This window comes from Hyaena hyaena, unplaced genomic scaffold, assembly GCF_003009895.1.
Source record: "Hyaena hyaena isolate Hyena2069 unplaced genomic scaffold, ASM300989v1 scaffold_178, whole genome shotgun sequence".
Lineage (NCBI taxonomy): Eukaryota > Metazoa > Chordata > Mammalia > Carnivora > Hyaenidae > Hyaena > Hyaena hyaena.
Genome location: NW_024080807.1, coordinates 2,825,098 through 2,839,089, shown reverse-complemented (window position 1 = coordinate 2,839,089; position 13,992 = coordinate 2,825,098). Strand labels below are relative to the sequence as shown.

General features: G+C 38.6%; 1 protein-coding gene across 1 annotated transcript in view; it reads left to right on the top strand.

The window, feature by feature from the left end:
- LAMA2 (laminin subunit alpha 2) overlaps window positions 1-13,992 on the top strand; it is a gene marked incomplete at its 5' end in the record, with an annotated part of 96,684 nt that overhangs the window by 65,147 nt on the left and 17,545 nt on the right. Inside the window, 3 exons of the mRNA XM_039240406.1 lie at window positions 7,827-7,939; window positions 8,248-8,437; window positions 10,328-10,483. Of these exons, the coding sequence (XP_039096337.1) occupies window positions 7,827-7,939; window positions 8,248-8,437; window positions 10,328-10,483 (459 nt within the window). The remainder of the gene's footprint in view (window positions 1-7,826; window positions 7,940-8,247; window positions 8,438-10,327; window positions 10,484-13,992) is intronic.

The following is a 13,992-nucleotide window of genomic DNA, read 5'->3' as shown; positions in this document are numbered from 1 at the left end:
TAATCTCTAACATCCCTTCCAGGATTTGAAAATAGCAAGTCATTTCCTTGTGGTGAGAGTTGCCTAAGGTATATCGACTTGTTAAATCACTACATCGTATACCTGAAAATAATGTAGCATTGTGTGTCAGTGATACTTCAATTAAAAGAGAAAAAGAAAAAATAGCAAGGACTTTTTCTCCAGAGTAAATATTCCATAATCTCAAGCATTCTTCATATGACCTAATTTCTAACTCCCATATTTCCACTGATCAATATTCTTGAATTTGAAATATCCTTTTCAAAAGATGTCACTTAGAATAGACCATATTACTCAAAATGGAGTGCCCTGTTGAGCTGACAGCAGTACCCCCCCTCCCAATGGCCTGTTATCATATTTTATTAAGGATACACCTAAAAATACTTCAATGTTTTAAACCATTGGATCATGCGATTAGCTCATCATCAGGTACCATATTCAGTCAACTACAATCTTGAGGGCCTTTGTACCACTCAAACTTCTGTTGAGTCAGCTCTCTCAGCCAGCCCATCTTGACTTGGTATGGTTTATCTGTGTGGAAGCCTGCTGGTCCCCAATGATCCCTTTCCTTTCCTTTCCCTTTCCCTTTCCCTTTCCCTTTCCCTTTCCCTTTCCTTTCCTTTCCTTTCCTTCTTTCCTTTTTTTTAATTTTATTTTTTTATTTGGAGAGAGGGTGTGAGCTCGAGCAGGGGAGAGGAAGAGAGAGAGGATCCCAAGCAGGATCCACACTGCAAGCACAGAGTCTGACATGGGGCTCAAACCCATGATCGTGAGACCATAGCCTGAGCCTAAACCAAGAGTTGGATGCTCACCCAACTGAGCCACCCAGGCTTCCCTCACCTTTCTTTACTAAATCCGCACAAAGACTTTATTTTATAGGGAGTCTCAAGCATATCCCCCTGTGGTTTCCCAAGATCACGTTTTTTCCCTTTTTCTGAAAATAAAGATACTTTCCCATCTGGAACTAGAGATTTTAACTCATTTAAGTTTTCTTATAACCTTCTGTTCTAATTCCAATTTCCATTTTCTCTCAGCAGTGTATGTTTTAACTTTTCCAAAACAGAACATTCCACTTAGACAAGACAAAAGCAAAAGAGAAGTTGAATGGCAGTCCTGTGGGCTGGCATACAAAGACTCACGGAACATCAGAGCTGGAAGGGATCTTAAAGATTCTGATTTTTAATTTCCACATGGGAAGAGAAAGCCCTTGAACTTACAGAACAGCCTGTGATCACACATGTTATAGATAGTTGCCACTAAAACCCAGATATCTAAATTCTAACTGCTACCTCCCTCCCCTCCTCTTGCACATTATAATTATTTATACTGTGTGGTTGTAATTACATTTTTTAGAATTTCTATCCCTATTGAGTTGTAGTTTTACAGTTTCAGATTATGGAACCATATATATCTCTTAATTTGATTTCTTTCTCTCATTCTCATTCTTTCGTGTGTGTGGAGAAGAATGTCTGCTTTCTAAGGGTTACTAAAAGTTGAAGGTTTATAACAAAGATTTGTTAAGAGTCTACTAAATACAAACATGAATAAGATATCCTCGCTGCTAGCCAGGGAGAGGGAGATGAGGAGGGGGAAAGACAGAGACAGAGATGAAGAGACAGAGAGGCAGATTTGAGAAATCAGACCTTAATATAAATGATAGAGTGAGCAAGTGTGTGTGGAGGTCAGTCTGGACAAGTGTGGAATGTGGGCTACAAACACAACCCACTCGCTTGCAAGATTAAAAATTGGAAAAATGGCAGGGGACACCGTTAAACTCCATCCAAACAAAATGATTAGTGGTACCTAGAAGTATAAAAACGGGTCTATAAAATGCAAATGTTAATGTGTCATCCCAGTCTTCTACATAAAATCTTTCACTTGAAACAAAATAAAATGATGATGACATACTTATGACATTGTGTTAAGTGGAGAAAACAGGATATAAAGCAATATATACTGCATAAACACATCTATATCGAAAGATAGAAAAACGCTTTAAAAATCCTTGCAAGAGGGGCGCCTGGGTGGCTTAGTCAGTTAAGCGTCCGACTTTCGCTTAGGTCATGATCTCGTGGTTCGTGGGTTCGAGCCCCGCGTCGGGCTCTGTGCTGACTGCCAGCTCAGAGCCTGGAGCCTGTTTCGGAGTCTGTGACTCCCTCTCTCTCTGACCTTCCCCTGCTCACACTGTCTCTCTCTCTCTCTCTCCTAGAAATAAATAAAACATTAAAAAAATTAAAAAATCCTTGCAAGAAATATATCAGATGCTAACAGCACATGTGTTATGGACTAGAGATGATTTTCATCATTTAAACAAACTATTCTTACGTGTGTTTTGTTTTCATAACTTTTTTTAAAACATGAAAGCAGTGATTTTCAACCTTGATTCCTCTGCAGCATCCCATTAGATAGCTAATTTCTCCTCCAGGAGAGAGGGATGTAGTGAGTGGGTCTCCCTAAACCCCTCCACATTGGGGGTCACTGAGGAAGCAAACTAGGCCTTTACTCCAGTGATCTGGGACATTGCCATGCCCCTCTTCCCTGCCATAGTCCACCTACTTTTACACAGTGGACTCTGGCAAGTTACTTGTCCTCTCTGGATGTAAGCTGACCCATTGGAAAATAAGAAGGATAATATCTACCTGCATGGATTAGGAGAGAATAAATTATAGTCTGTAGGCAAAGCACCTAGCACAGGGCTCGGCTCATAGTAACACTCCATCTTCTCTGGGAATAGTTACCCTTTCACACTTCTAGGGTGAGAGCAAGTGCCAGGGGAAAAAAGTGGAGTGAGTATTCCATTTTTCGACAATTACAGACTCCAACAGGAGATGGCTATTATATCTCAAGTCTCACATCATTTTCCATTTTCATCATCTTCTTTCCTTTTTCTTAATCAGAAGTTAGATTGTAAGAATGGGTTTAACAATTAAGACTTGCAAGTTAAATCCTGACATAAGAACTATCCCCTATTTATTCCAGCAGAGCCAACAGGAACTATCCTCTATTCTCAGTCCCGTTTTCTTTTTCTTCTTTACATCATCGCACCCCTCCCCACCAGCACTCACACCAGGAGGATGATTTTCACTATACCCAGCACAGCTTCAAAGTATCCTGAGAAAGCCCTACCCTGTGAAATGGATTATGTCAGTCCCACATTAACACATGCCAGAATGTCATAGATCAGAGAGCATTATATGTATATTATGCCATTTGATAGTGTGGTAGCCCACCTTCCCTTTATGCTTCTCTCTTATTCTTTGGTTCATTTAGAGCTTGATAAAACATTTCTACGTATTATATTTGTGGAGATTTCTCATGGAGGATGGTTCAGGGTGGGATTAGTTAAGACTGTAGACTTCTATTACCACCTACAGTAATACTACCTATAGTATTTATACCAAGTCTTTATAACCAGCATGCCCTGTGTGGATTTGTATACAATGACTGGCTGTGCTTTTTTCCTTGAAGCTGATTGGAACATTGAACTTGAAGCTTGAAATGTGAACACTGAGAAGAGTGATATAAATAGCCGTGAAGCGTCCTATGTTGTTAAGGGCTCTTGGGGAGTTGGGGAGAAAAAGTGGGCAGAGAAGGGAAGAATAGACCAAAAGAAAACTATTTCTCTAACAGCTTTAATACTACAACTTTAAAAGCTAAGTACAGTCTATGCCAAAAGATGAATCAATTGGATACTGATATGTCTTTAAAGGGAAAACACGTTTTCCATATTATAAGAAATCTCTATTCAGGTGTTAGTGTATAAATATAACAGCAATGCCCAGTACTTTACCAAAAAAGCTCATGTGTTGAGTGGTAATATAATTCACTTTCTCAAACAGCTTCAGTAGGGATTTTATATTTCAGGACATTAAAGTCAGTGCCGTAAAAAGTATCTTCCACTTAGTATTCATCCATAAAAAAGAGCATCACAAAGAAACATCCAACTTCTCAGATGTGATTTTAGCCCACATTTGTTAGAGGGATTACTGACTCATAAAGGAAGAAACTGATGTAGTTTTTATGATCATTCATCATTTGGTGCTTTCAAGAACAAAGATGCCAGTTTTGATAAATGCAATTTAAATCTCTGCTCTGCACCAATCTGAATTCAAGGAATCCTTGCCTACCAATCATAGGCTACCCTGAATCCAATAACTCATTTCCAAATGTCAGCCAACAACAGCAGCTGGAAATGACCACTGATTTATTCTGACCTGAAATGGAGTAACTGTGAGATGAAAAAGTTTTCGCTGTTACTAATCGTTTGCATTATCCATTTGCCAGAGCGCAGCTTTAAGAAACATGGCTTCTTTCAGAATCTTCTCCAGCTATACCACTGCTCTCGTCAGCAGGCCCACCACCACATTTAGACTCCTCACTTAAGTCTTGTCTACACACAACTTGTCACCTGCCAAGCAGCGACAAGCAAGCAGGCTGTGTCCTCCAGATCACATTTTTCCCCATATGCACATGCAGTACTTTAAAGAATTCCCACAAGGTGGCAGGATTGTAACATGTTGAGATTGATGAGACTGATTTTTTTTTATTATTATTACTGTTGTTTTAATACATCTCAAAGGTAAGTGTTTTCACATAATACAGGTAAAGTCGCACATCCATAAAGATGATGCCCTCTCTCAAGCTCACATTAGCTCGGAGGAGGAAGATTTGTCTTGCAACCATCATTCTTTAAAGTTTCCTTCGAATTGCCTCACTAAAGGACCCTTTCTCTTACCCCTTCTCCTTAGCTTAGATTTCTGAGGGAAGCAGGTTGGAAAATAAGATCATCTTACTCTTGTGCAAACCATGGGGTACTTTTTGTTCCGTCTCACATATTGTCTTTAAAACGGTAGAGTTAGGGGTGCCTGGGTGGCTCACTCAGTTAAGCTTCTCACTTCAACACAGGTCATGATCTCACAGTTTGTAAATTTGAGCCCCGCATCAGTCTCTCTGCTCTCAGCTCAGAGCCTGCTTCGGATCCTCTGTCCCCCTCTCTCTCTGCCTCTCCACCACTCATGCTTCTGTCTCTCAAAAATAAATTAAGACATTGAAAACTAATAGTAATAAAGTGTGAGAAGGGAACAAAAAGGTGTTTTAGCGGCCAGAGGATCAGCTCAACCCTCTGAGGGGCACCAGGGAGTAGGGGAGGGAGAGTAGCCACAGGCAAACCATTAGGGTCTGTCCCCTCCTGTGCATGCACATCCCAATCGGGCCTGGTTTCAGACTCACCCTGGGGAAAGTGAAGCAGAGCAGACACGATCCAGCCAATTTGTCTTTAACCAAGTGAGATTAGAGGTCTACACTTGCACCAAAAACATTCCCGGAATACAGGCTGGAAAATTGTCTTCCAAATGTACACACATATAAAAAACTTTCCTATACTAGCGCTTCTCAGTCCTCTCCCAACTGCCGTTTTCTAAAGGAAGGTGACAGAAGTTTTAGTAAAGAAATATCCATAGTGTCCATCCTATTGCAAACTAATGATAGAAAACATCAGTTTGAGTGTCCTTAACATACAGTGAACTTAGCATAAGCTTTTCTACTTTGAGGTTATGTAGAAGAGTGACCCGTTATCACTGTCTTCTAGAACACTGGCCAGTCTGAGGAATCTGCCTGTTGCAAACGTCAAGCCAGAGCCCCTCTGGCTGCACTATTCCTAAATTTCCAGTGGATGTGTCATGCAATGCTTCTTAAAAGGACCTGTACAAAGTCCCTGTCTTTTGCGGGGCAAGGTTTTTCCTAAAATAACGTGAGCAGGGTCATTTGCAACTAGAAAATGTGACAGTATGTGACAGAAAACTGATCAGCTTTAGGACCAGTGTTGGAAAGATCTGTCCAGTCTCCCAGCAAGCAAGCTTATGGTGGTATTTGTCCCTGATGCCCAAAATATATAAAGACAAAAGCTCTCCATGACCTGTAGCTGCTACCAATAAACACCTAACTTTTAGAATTGTCACTTTGGTCATTTAAAACATTATAGTAGAAAAGTTATGTTATATTAACATTTATATATATAGCAACTAGACAAGTGACCACAATGATTAAGAATAACATAGAAATGACATGCAGGTGGTTTTCTTTTCAGCCACACTCATTGTTCCCTAATTCCTCAGCATCCATTGACCTTTTCAGTTTCTCAGCTTTCCGCGCTGAGGAGTTAGAGACGTTTTAGCGAGATTCTGCCCCTAATGGACTCACAGCAGGCAGGATTCACTTAAGAGATTTCGCAGACTACTAATGTTTGCGGCAGGAGGCCTCTGTACAGGAAATATCGCGAGAAGTTGATAAATGATCCCAATTCTATTAATAGCGTCATTGCAGGCAGAGACATTAAGCTACCAAAGCCTTTCCATTTGGGCTCTTTTTACAGGCAGTGTAACCAGAAAGGGGCCACATGTTGATTCCAAGAGAGGCCATTCAGCTGTGTGACTAAATAGCATTTTCCTGTTCTACCCACTGGGTTTTTGCATATCCATGTGAATTTCTGCCACAGTCTGCTCTTTGTAACTGACCAGCTCCCGGGAAGCAAGAAGGGAAATACTTCCACGAAGACCAATTTTATAGCATTTCAAACACTTAAAGCCTTTTACCTGCTGTGGCAGAGTGCTCCGTGTGACTAAGCTCAAGAGAAACGAAAGCAAGGCTTTTCCTCATCAAGTAAAAATGTCCTGTGCACTGATGAGTCATCTCCTCTTCTATTTGAGAAGAACATTCTGTATCAAAAGACTGCCTCGGGCTGTTTGAGAACCTCTGCTGAGTCAGCACTCACTGGGACAGTGGCCCATCCAGGGCTATTAAGTGCAGATCTTAAAAACAGCTGTGTTGTTTGAGAGTGTACAGGTTTTTTTCCCAGGTACTGCGTGTTCTGAAAGACCTCTTAAGCAGCCGGTACATCAAGCTATTTTCTGAAAATAGAGAACAGAGAAAGGAATTATGACTCTAGTAATTTGAGGACCCTTGATTATCTATTGAGCTACGGGTTACACTCGCCAAATACAGTCCACTCAGCCAGGACTGGCTGTATAATTTGCAGTGCCGAGAGCAAAATGAAAATGAAGGGCCCCTTTTTCAAAAAGTATTAGGAATTTCAAGATGGTGACAGCAGAGCATTAAACCAAGTAAGCCAGCCCTCCACGGAGCTCTCCCTCATAAGAACTCCAAGAAGTGGATCTTTGCACAGTGACAGTTGAAATGGTATATAGTGGGATACATTAAAAAATGTACTGGGTTGCCTAGCAACTGGCTCAGGGCCTGAATGGCCTGACTTGCAAGTTTAGATACACCATCTTGAAAGTCTAAATTCATGGAAACCTTCCAGTAGACTGATAATTTTCAAGAAAAAGTAATATAGTGGGAGATAGAAATGGGGAGGGCAAGAAGGAACACATTTTTCTCCTCTTATAACTTGGTGGTTAGCTTGTCATTTTCCCTCTCCAATCTTCGAAGACTATAACTCTTCATAAGTGAAGTAAAAGTGAAAAGGAAATTCCAGTTTTCTCAGAAACATAAACAATTTTTTTCCTTCGAGGGTAATGAAAACATGAATTGATCAATAAATATTTTTGAGCACGTCGATTTGGCGATTCAAGGGTGCAGGACAAGAAAACAGATTCCCATTCACTGAACATTTCATAGTAACTGCCTCTTATGTAGTAGAATACAGAGATAAATGAGTTTTCTTCTTAAGGAACTTCAATAAGATTCTATAGGAATATTAAGCTAAAATAGAAGAAACAAGTAGATAACAGGATCAGATTTTGAAAAAACAAAGTCCATAATCTGCTCTTTCTCTCCTGGGTATTTTACAGGGTCCCTGTGCTGTGGAATCAGAACCTGCTCTTTTGATAGGGAGCAAGCAGTTCGGGCTTTCAAGAAACAGTCACATTGCAATTGCCTTCGATGACACCAAAGTTAAAAACCGGTATGTATTCTTCTGAGAGAGTGGGAAAGAACTGATAAATGGAAATACTGAGTATCTGCACTGATTCAAGTTTAATCGGCTACATTTATTTATTAATGAGCTGAGTGTTTTTAATTCACTGAGTACAATAGAGCATAGAATGATATTTGAGCCTGAGGAGCTCAGTTTAGGAAATCGGCAGACCTGGAAAGTCCCCATTTCAGAGAAGGTTTTGCTGCCCTGTATGAAAACTGCCCATGATCAGAGGCGACTTTATCTTAGGATAAGAATGCTTTTACTCTTCTGTTTTATTTTGCGTGCTTTCACAGCCTCACAATCGAGTTTGAAGTGCGAACTGAAGCTGAATCAGGCCTGCTTTTTTACATGGCTCGGATCAATCATGCTGATTTTGCTACTGTTCAATTGAGAAATGGATTGCCCTACTTCAGTTATGACTTGGGAAGTGGGGACACAAACACCATGATCCCCACCAAAATCAACGATGGTCAGTGGCACAAGGTAATAGTCCATGAGATGTTGACAGTGGCCTACGAGGGGGTAACTGAGCGGCAGCCATTGGCATTCCCCTGGCGCAGGTACTATTTTGCCAGTGCCGACTCTGGTGGTGCTGGAATGTGGCTGGGGCTAAAAATAAAGCAAATGCCACATACAACTGGGAAATGTAATCAGATCTGCGTAGGTTTATGTTTGATCACTTACATCCTTCATCATAGTACAAGACTCCATTATTGTTATACAGCTGTGCTACCCAAACATCTGTCCGCAGACCGGGGCCAAGTAGTTGAGGACAGTTTCGCTACTGTAAGTGAGAAATGTGGGACAATGGAGCATGTTTTCCTCTAGTTCTATGTATTCAATTTAGAGGAATACTGTATATTCTGAGATTATATTTTCCTGCTTTTAAGGTGCTAACATGGCCTCTCTTTTATGAGATAATATTTGACAAGCTTAAAAGGTGGTAAAACTAAAATGGGCCCTCCATCACACCCCCTACCAGTCTGTGAAAACCAAGAGTTTGGGAATCTGCTATATCATGTTTAAAGGGCTCGAGGGCAACATTTCCACCGACAGTCATTTGGAACAACTGTTAAAACGTTGGCCTTACACCCAGAAACTGGTACTATTATGGGCACAGAAGGCTCATTTGCCAGCTTACTGTCCTCTTTGGCATGACTGCAAGTAGATAATATACTGCCTGATTAAAATGAAAACTCAGAATTTGTCTCTGCACCTGTGATTGCCTATTCAGTAAAGCCTCCCTAGGTAGACCAATAAAGTGTTTAATTTTTAAAGTTTGATATTATTAGGTGTTGGATTTTATATATGAACATGCTTTGGCTTGTCATATATAGAAAGCCAAAGAACCCCCCAAAAATATAATCAAAATGCAAAGTCTGTCCATTTGTTATCTTGGAAATAAGGAATGGAATCTTCATATTTGCTTGGGAGCTTCTGACTAGCACGTACTGATCTTCATGGAGGAGCTCTTGTTAAGGCTAATTCTCCTCTCTGGCTAAAAAATCTGGCATATTGTTGCTCCACAATGCATCTGGAATTAAGAAAGAAAGTTTAAATACCGTAAGCAGCCAAATTAAGGAGGAATTTTTATTTTTGAAGATTTTTAAAAATTGCTTTCCAAACCAGGATACATTTAAAATGAGGTTTTGATTATTCTAATCCCAACATATTCATTTTAAACCACCATTGTACTCCAGCATTTGACAGGGTCACCCACTCGATTTCCTAAACTCAGACTCAAATTTTTTTATGCCCACGCCAGTCTTGACGCTCCTTATTTCCTTCGGTCCCAAAAGATAATTCACCCTCTGCTGTAATTTCTGTATCAGGTAGCTTTCCATCTTCCTCCCTGCCTTTGAACTAATCAGCTGCTGTGGAAACTGCCTTGCAAACTTGATGTGCTGCCCTTCCTTCAATTCTGCACAAGAAATGCCTGTTAGGCAGAGGGATGTAGCATATATGAAATTGTGCTGAGGAGACCAGGCTTAGCTCAAACTAATGAATGTTTAAAACTGGACATGAATTTTGCAGCCCACTTAATTCATGATGGGGCTCTCAATCCGTGAGGTTCCTGACAGTATGCATACCTCTTGATACATGTGCTCACTTGGCAATCTATACAAAGGTCTTTAATCTAAAACTCACCCAGGGAGATTTTGCACTCTTTTGGAGATGGTAGTATTGGAAAAGACAGAGTTTGAGATATTGTGCACAATGAGTTCAATTTCACCTAGGGGCTTTGCACATGTTAGGCACTCAGAAGTTGTTTTGCCCTTCGCTAAGGAATATCCAGAAAGTTCTTACATCTTACACTCTGCATATTTAAAATGTATCCTTGATTGGTTTTAATAACTCCTCTCTTTTTTGTAGATTAAGATTGTGCGAATTAAGCAAGAAGGAATTATTTATGTAGATGATGCTTCCAACAGAACCATCAGTCCCAAGAAAGCTGATATCCTGGATGTTGTGGGGATACTGTATGTTGGTGGACTGCCCATCAACTACACTACCCGAAGAATTGGTCCAGTAAGGGTTTAATTAATTAATTAATTTTTTGGTGGCTTAAATAATTGCCTGGGTCATTGTACATATGTTGAATTACTAGGTCTTATTGGTCTATGGCCACTTATGAGTGAATAGGAAATCTTCTTTTCTGAGAAGTGACAGAAAGCTTTCTAGACTGATTTGATGATGAGGGATAATATCACAAAACAGCGTGTGGACCTTAGAGCCAGACACCCTCTGTTTGCATACCTACTTAACTAGCTATGTGGTCTGGAGCAAGTAACTTAATCTTTCTTTGACAAAATTCTCTCTTTTGTAAAATAGGATAATAATACCAAACAAGGTTATTGCAAAAATTAAATGAAGTGATATATTTAAAGTCCTTGGAAGAGTACTAAGCATATAGAAAGCCCTGGGAATCAAGGAAAATATTATTTGGCGGCATTGTTTCAGGACTAGAGATTGTGCAAATATGGAGAGATTGCAGTGTGTAGAGTACAGTTGTCCAGTGCTGGTCTACAGTATCTAGCGTACAGTATAGGGTTCAAAATTTAAAGTCCTCACAATTTTATAAATCAGTAGTCACTGAATAATTTTTGTCAGACCATATGTCTTAGTTTCCTTTGGAAAGCATTATCTTAAGAACTATCCCCTGATAGTTATTTAAGATAGATATTTAAGAACTATCCCCTGATCCGTGTTTTTAGGAACCTATTACAAAGAAATGTGTTACATTTCTATACTCAGATTAGAACATGTGATAATGCAGAGCTATTCTTCATCAAACACAACTGTTCATCATCATTTAATTCTCAGCCTTTGCCTCCTCTTGTGAGTGATCAGCATTAAGTTCTTTTCATAGTTATTGGATATGATACCTAGACCTATCAAAATGAGAATCTCTGGAGAGTGGCAAGAGTGATTAACTTGTGTCTCTAAAACCAGATGAGATATAATGGAGTAGAGCATGACTGAATTATTTGTATGGTCCCTCAATTCTAATGCTTCATGCAGACTTTCAAGTTTTAAGTGCGTGTGCATTTTCTTGGGAACGAGTCCACTGCTTTCATTAGATTTTCATAAGGAAGAAACACTAAGCCAAACTTAATTATCTTTTCAAATAGAATTTCAAATTAGATTATGATAAAATATATATAAAGATAGTAAGGTTAATAAACTGTTAAACTAATAAACTATTAATAGAAACATGATATAGAAACATAAGGGACTAATTAATTTATTTTTTTAATTATATAGTTGATACAATGTTACATTAGTTTCAAGTATACGTAGTAATTCAGCAAATTTATACATTATGCTATGCTCACTACAAGGGTAGCCACCACTTATTACTATACAATGCTATTACAATACTACTGACTATAATCCCTATGCTATAGCTTTTATTCTCATGACTTACTTGTTCCGTACCTGGATATCTAAAGCTCCCACTTCCCTTCACCCATTTTTGCCCATTTTCCCGCCTACTCCCCTCTGGCAACTATTGTTCTCTGAGTCCGTTTCTGCTTTATGTTTGTTCATTCGTTTGTTTTTGGTTTTGTCTTGGTTTTGTTTTGTTTTGTTTTTTAGATTCTACATATAAGTGAGATCATATACTATTTGTCTTCTCTACCTTACTTCATTTGGCATAATACCCTCTAGGTCCATCCGTGTTGTCACAAATGGCAAGATCTCATTCTGTTTTATGGCTCAGTAGTATTCCATGTTATATGTAAATGTATATAAATATAAATATATAAAAGTATATAAATATCATCTTCTTTATCCATTCATCCATTTGGATACTTAATTTTGCTTCCTTGTCTTGGTAGTTGTAGATAATTCTGCATTAAACTTAGGGAAACATCTATCGTTTCAAATTAGTGTTTTCATTTTCTTAGGGTAAATACCCAGGAGTGGAATTATTGAATCATATGGAGTGGAATTATTGAATCATATGGTAGTTCTATTTTTTAATTTTTTTGAGGAAACGCCATACTGTTTTACATAGTGGCTGTATCAATTTTCCTTTCTCTTGCACACAGTAGCGTACAAGGGTTCCTTTTTCTTTATATCCTCACAGAAACTTGTTATTTCTTATCTTTTTGGTTCTAACCAAAATAATAATAATAATCTCATTGTGGTTTTGATTTATATTTCCCTAATGATTAATGATGTTCAGCATCTTTTCATGTGTCTGTTTGCCATCTGTATGTCTTCTTTGGAAGATGTTTATTCATATCCTGTGCCCATTTTTTAGTTGTATTATTTTTGGTGTTGAGTTGTAGAAGTTCTTTATGCATTTTGGATATAAACCCCTTATTGGATATGTCATTTGCAAAGATCTTCTCCCATTCAGTAGGTTGCCTTGTTTTCCTGATGGTTTCCTTTGCTGCGCAGAAACTTTTTATATTGTCCCAATAGTTTAGTTTTGCTTTTGTTTCCCTGCTTGAAGAGACATGTCTAGAACGAAGTTGCTAAGGCCAGTGTCAAAGGAATTACTGCTGATGTTTTCTTCTAGGAGTTTTATGGTTTCAGGTATCACATTTAGGTCTTTAAAAAAATTGTTTTGAATATTTGTTTGAGAGAAGGAGGCAGAGATAGAGGGGGAGAAAGAATTCGAGGCAGGCTCCACACTGCCATCACAGAGCTGGATGTGGGGCTCAATCTCAGGAACTGCAAGATATGACCTGAGCCAAAATCAAGAGTCAGACGCTTAACTGAGCCACACAGGTGCCCCTCACATTTAGGTCTTTAATCCATTTTGAGATTTTTTGTGTGTGTGGTGGTAAGAAAAGTGGTGCAGTTTCATTCTTTTACATGTAGTTGTCCAGCTTTCCCAGCACCATTTATTAAGAGACATTATTTTCCTCATTGTATATTCTTACCCTGTTTGTTATAGATTAAATGACCATGTAAGTGTGGGTTTATTTCTGGCATCTTTTTTTTCCATTGATCTGTGTGTCTGTTTTTGTGCTAGTATGTTTTGATTATTAAAGCTTTAGTGTATCCTTGAAATATAGAATTGTGATATCTCCAGCTTTGTTCTTTCTTCTTAAGAATACTTTCCTATTTTAGTAAATTTTAGTAATATTTGTCCTACTTTTGTGAAAAAAAAATGCTTTTCATATTTTGACAGGGATTACATTGAATCTGTAGGTTGCTTTAACAGTATCTACTTAACAATATTAATTCTTCCAATTCATGAACATGAACTATCTTTCCATTTATGTCATCTTCAGTTTCTTTCATCAGATTATTATAGTTTTCATACTATAGGCCTTTCACCTCCTTGGTTAAATTTATTCCTAGGGATTTTATTCTTTTTGGTGCAGTTGTAAATGGAATTGTTTTCTAAATTTCTCTTTCTGCTACTTTGTTATTAGGATATAGAAATGCTATCAATTACTGGGTATTAATTTTGTATCCTGCAATTTTACTGAATTCATCTCTTCTAATAGTTTTTGGTGGTGTCTTTAAGGTTTTTCTATGTATAGTATCATGTTATTTGCAAATAGTGACAGTTTAAC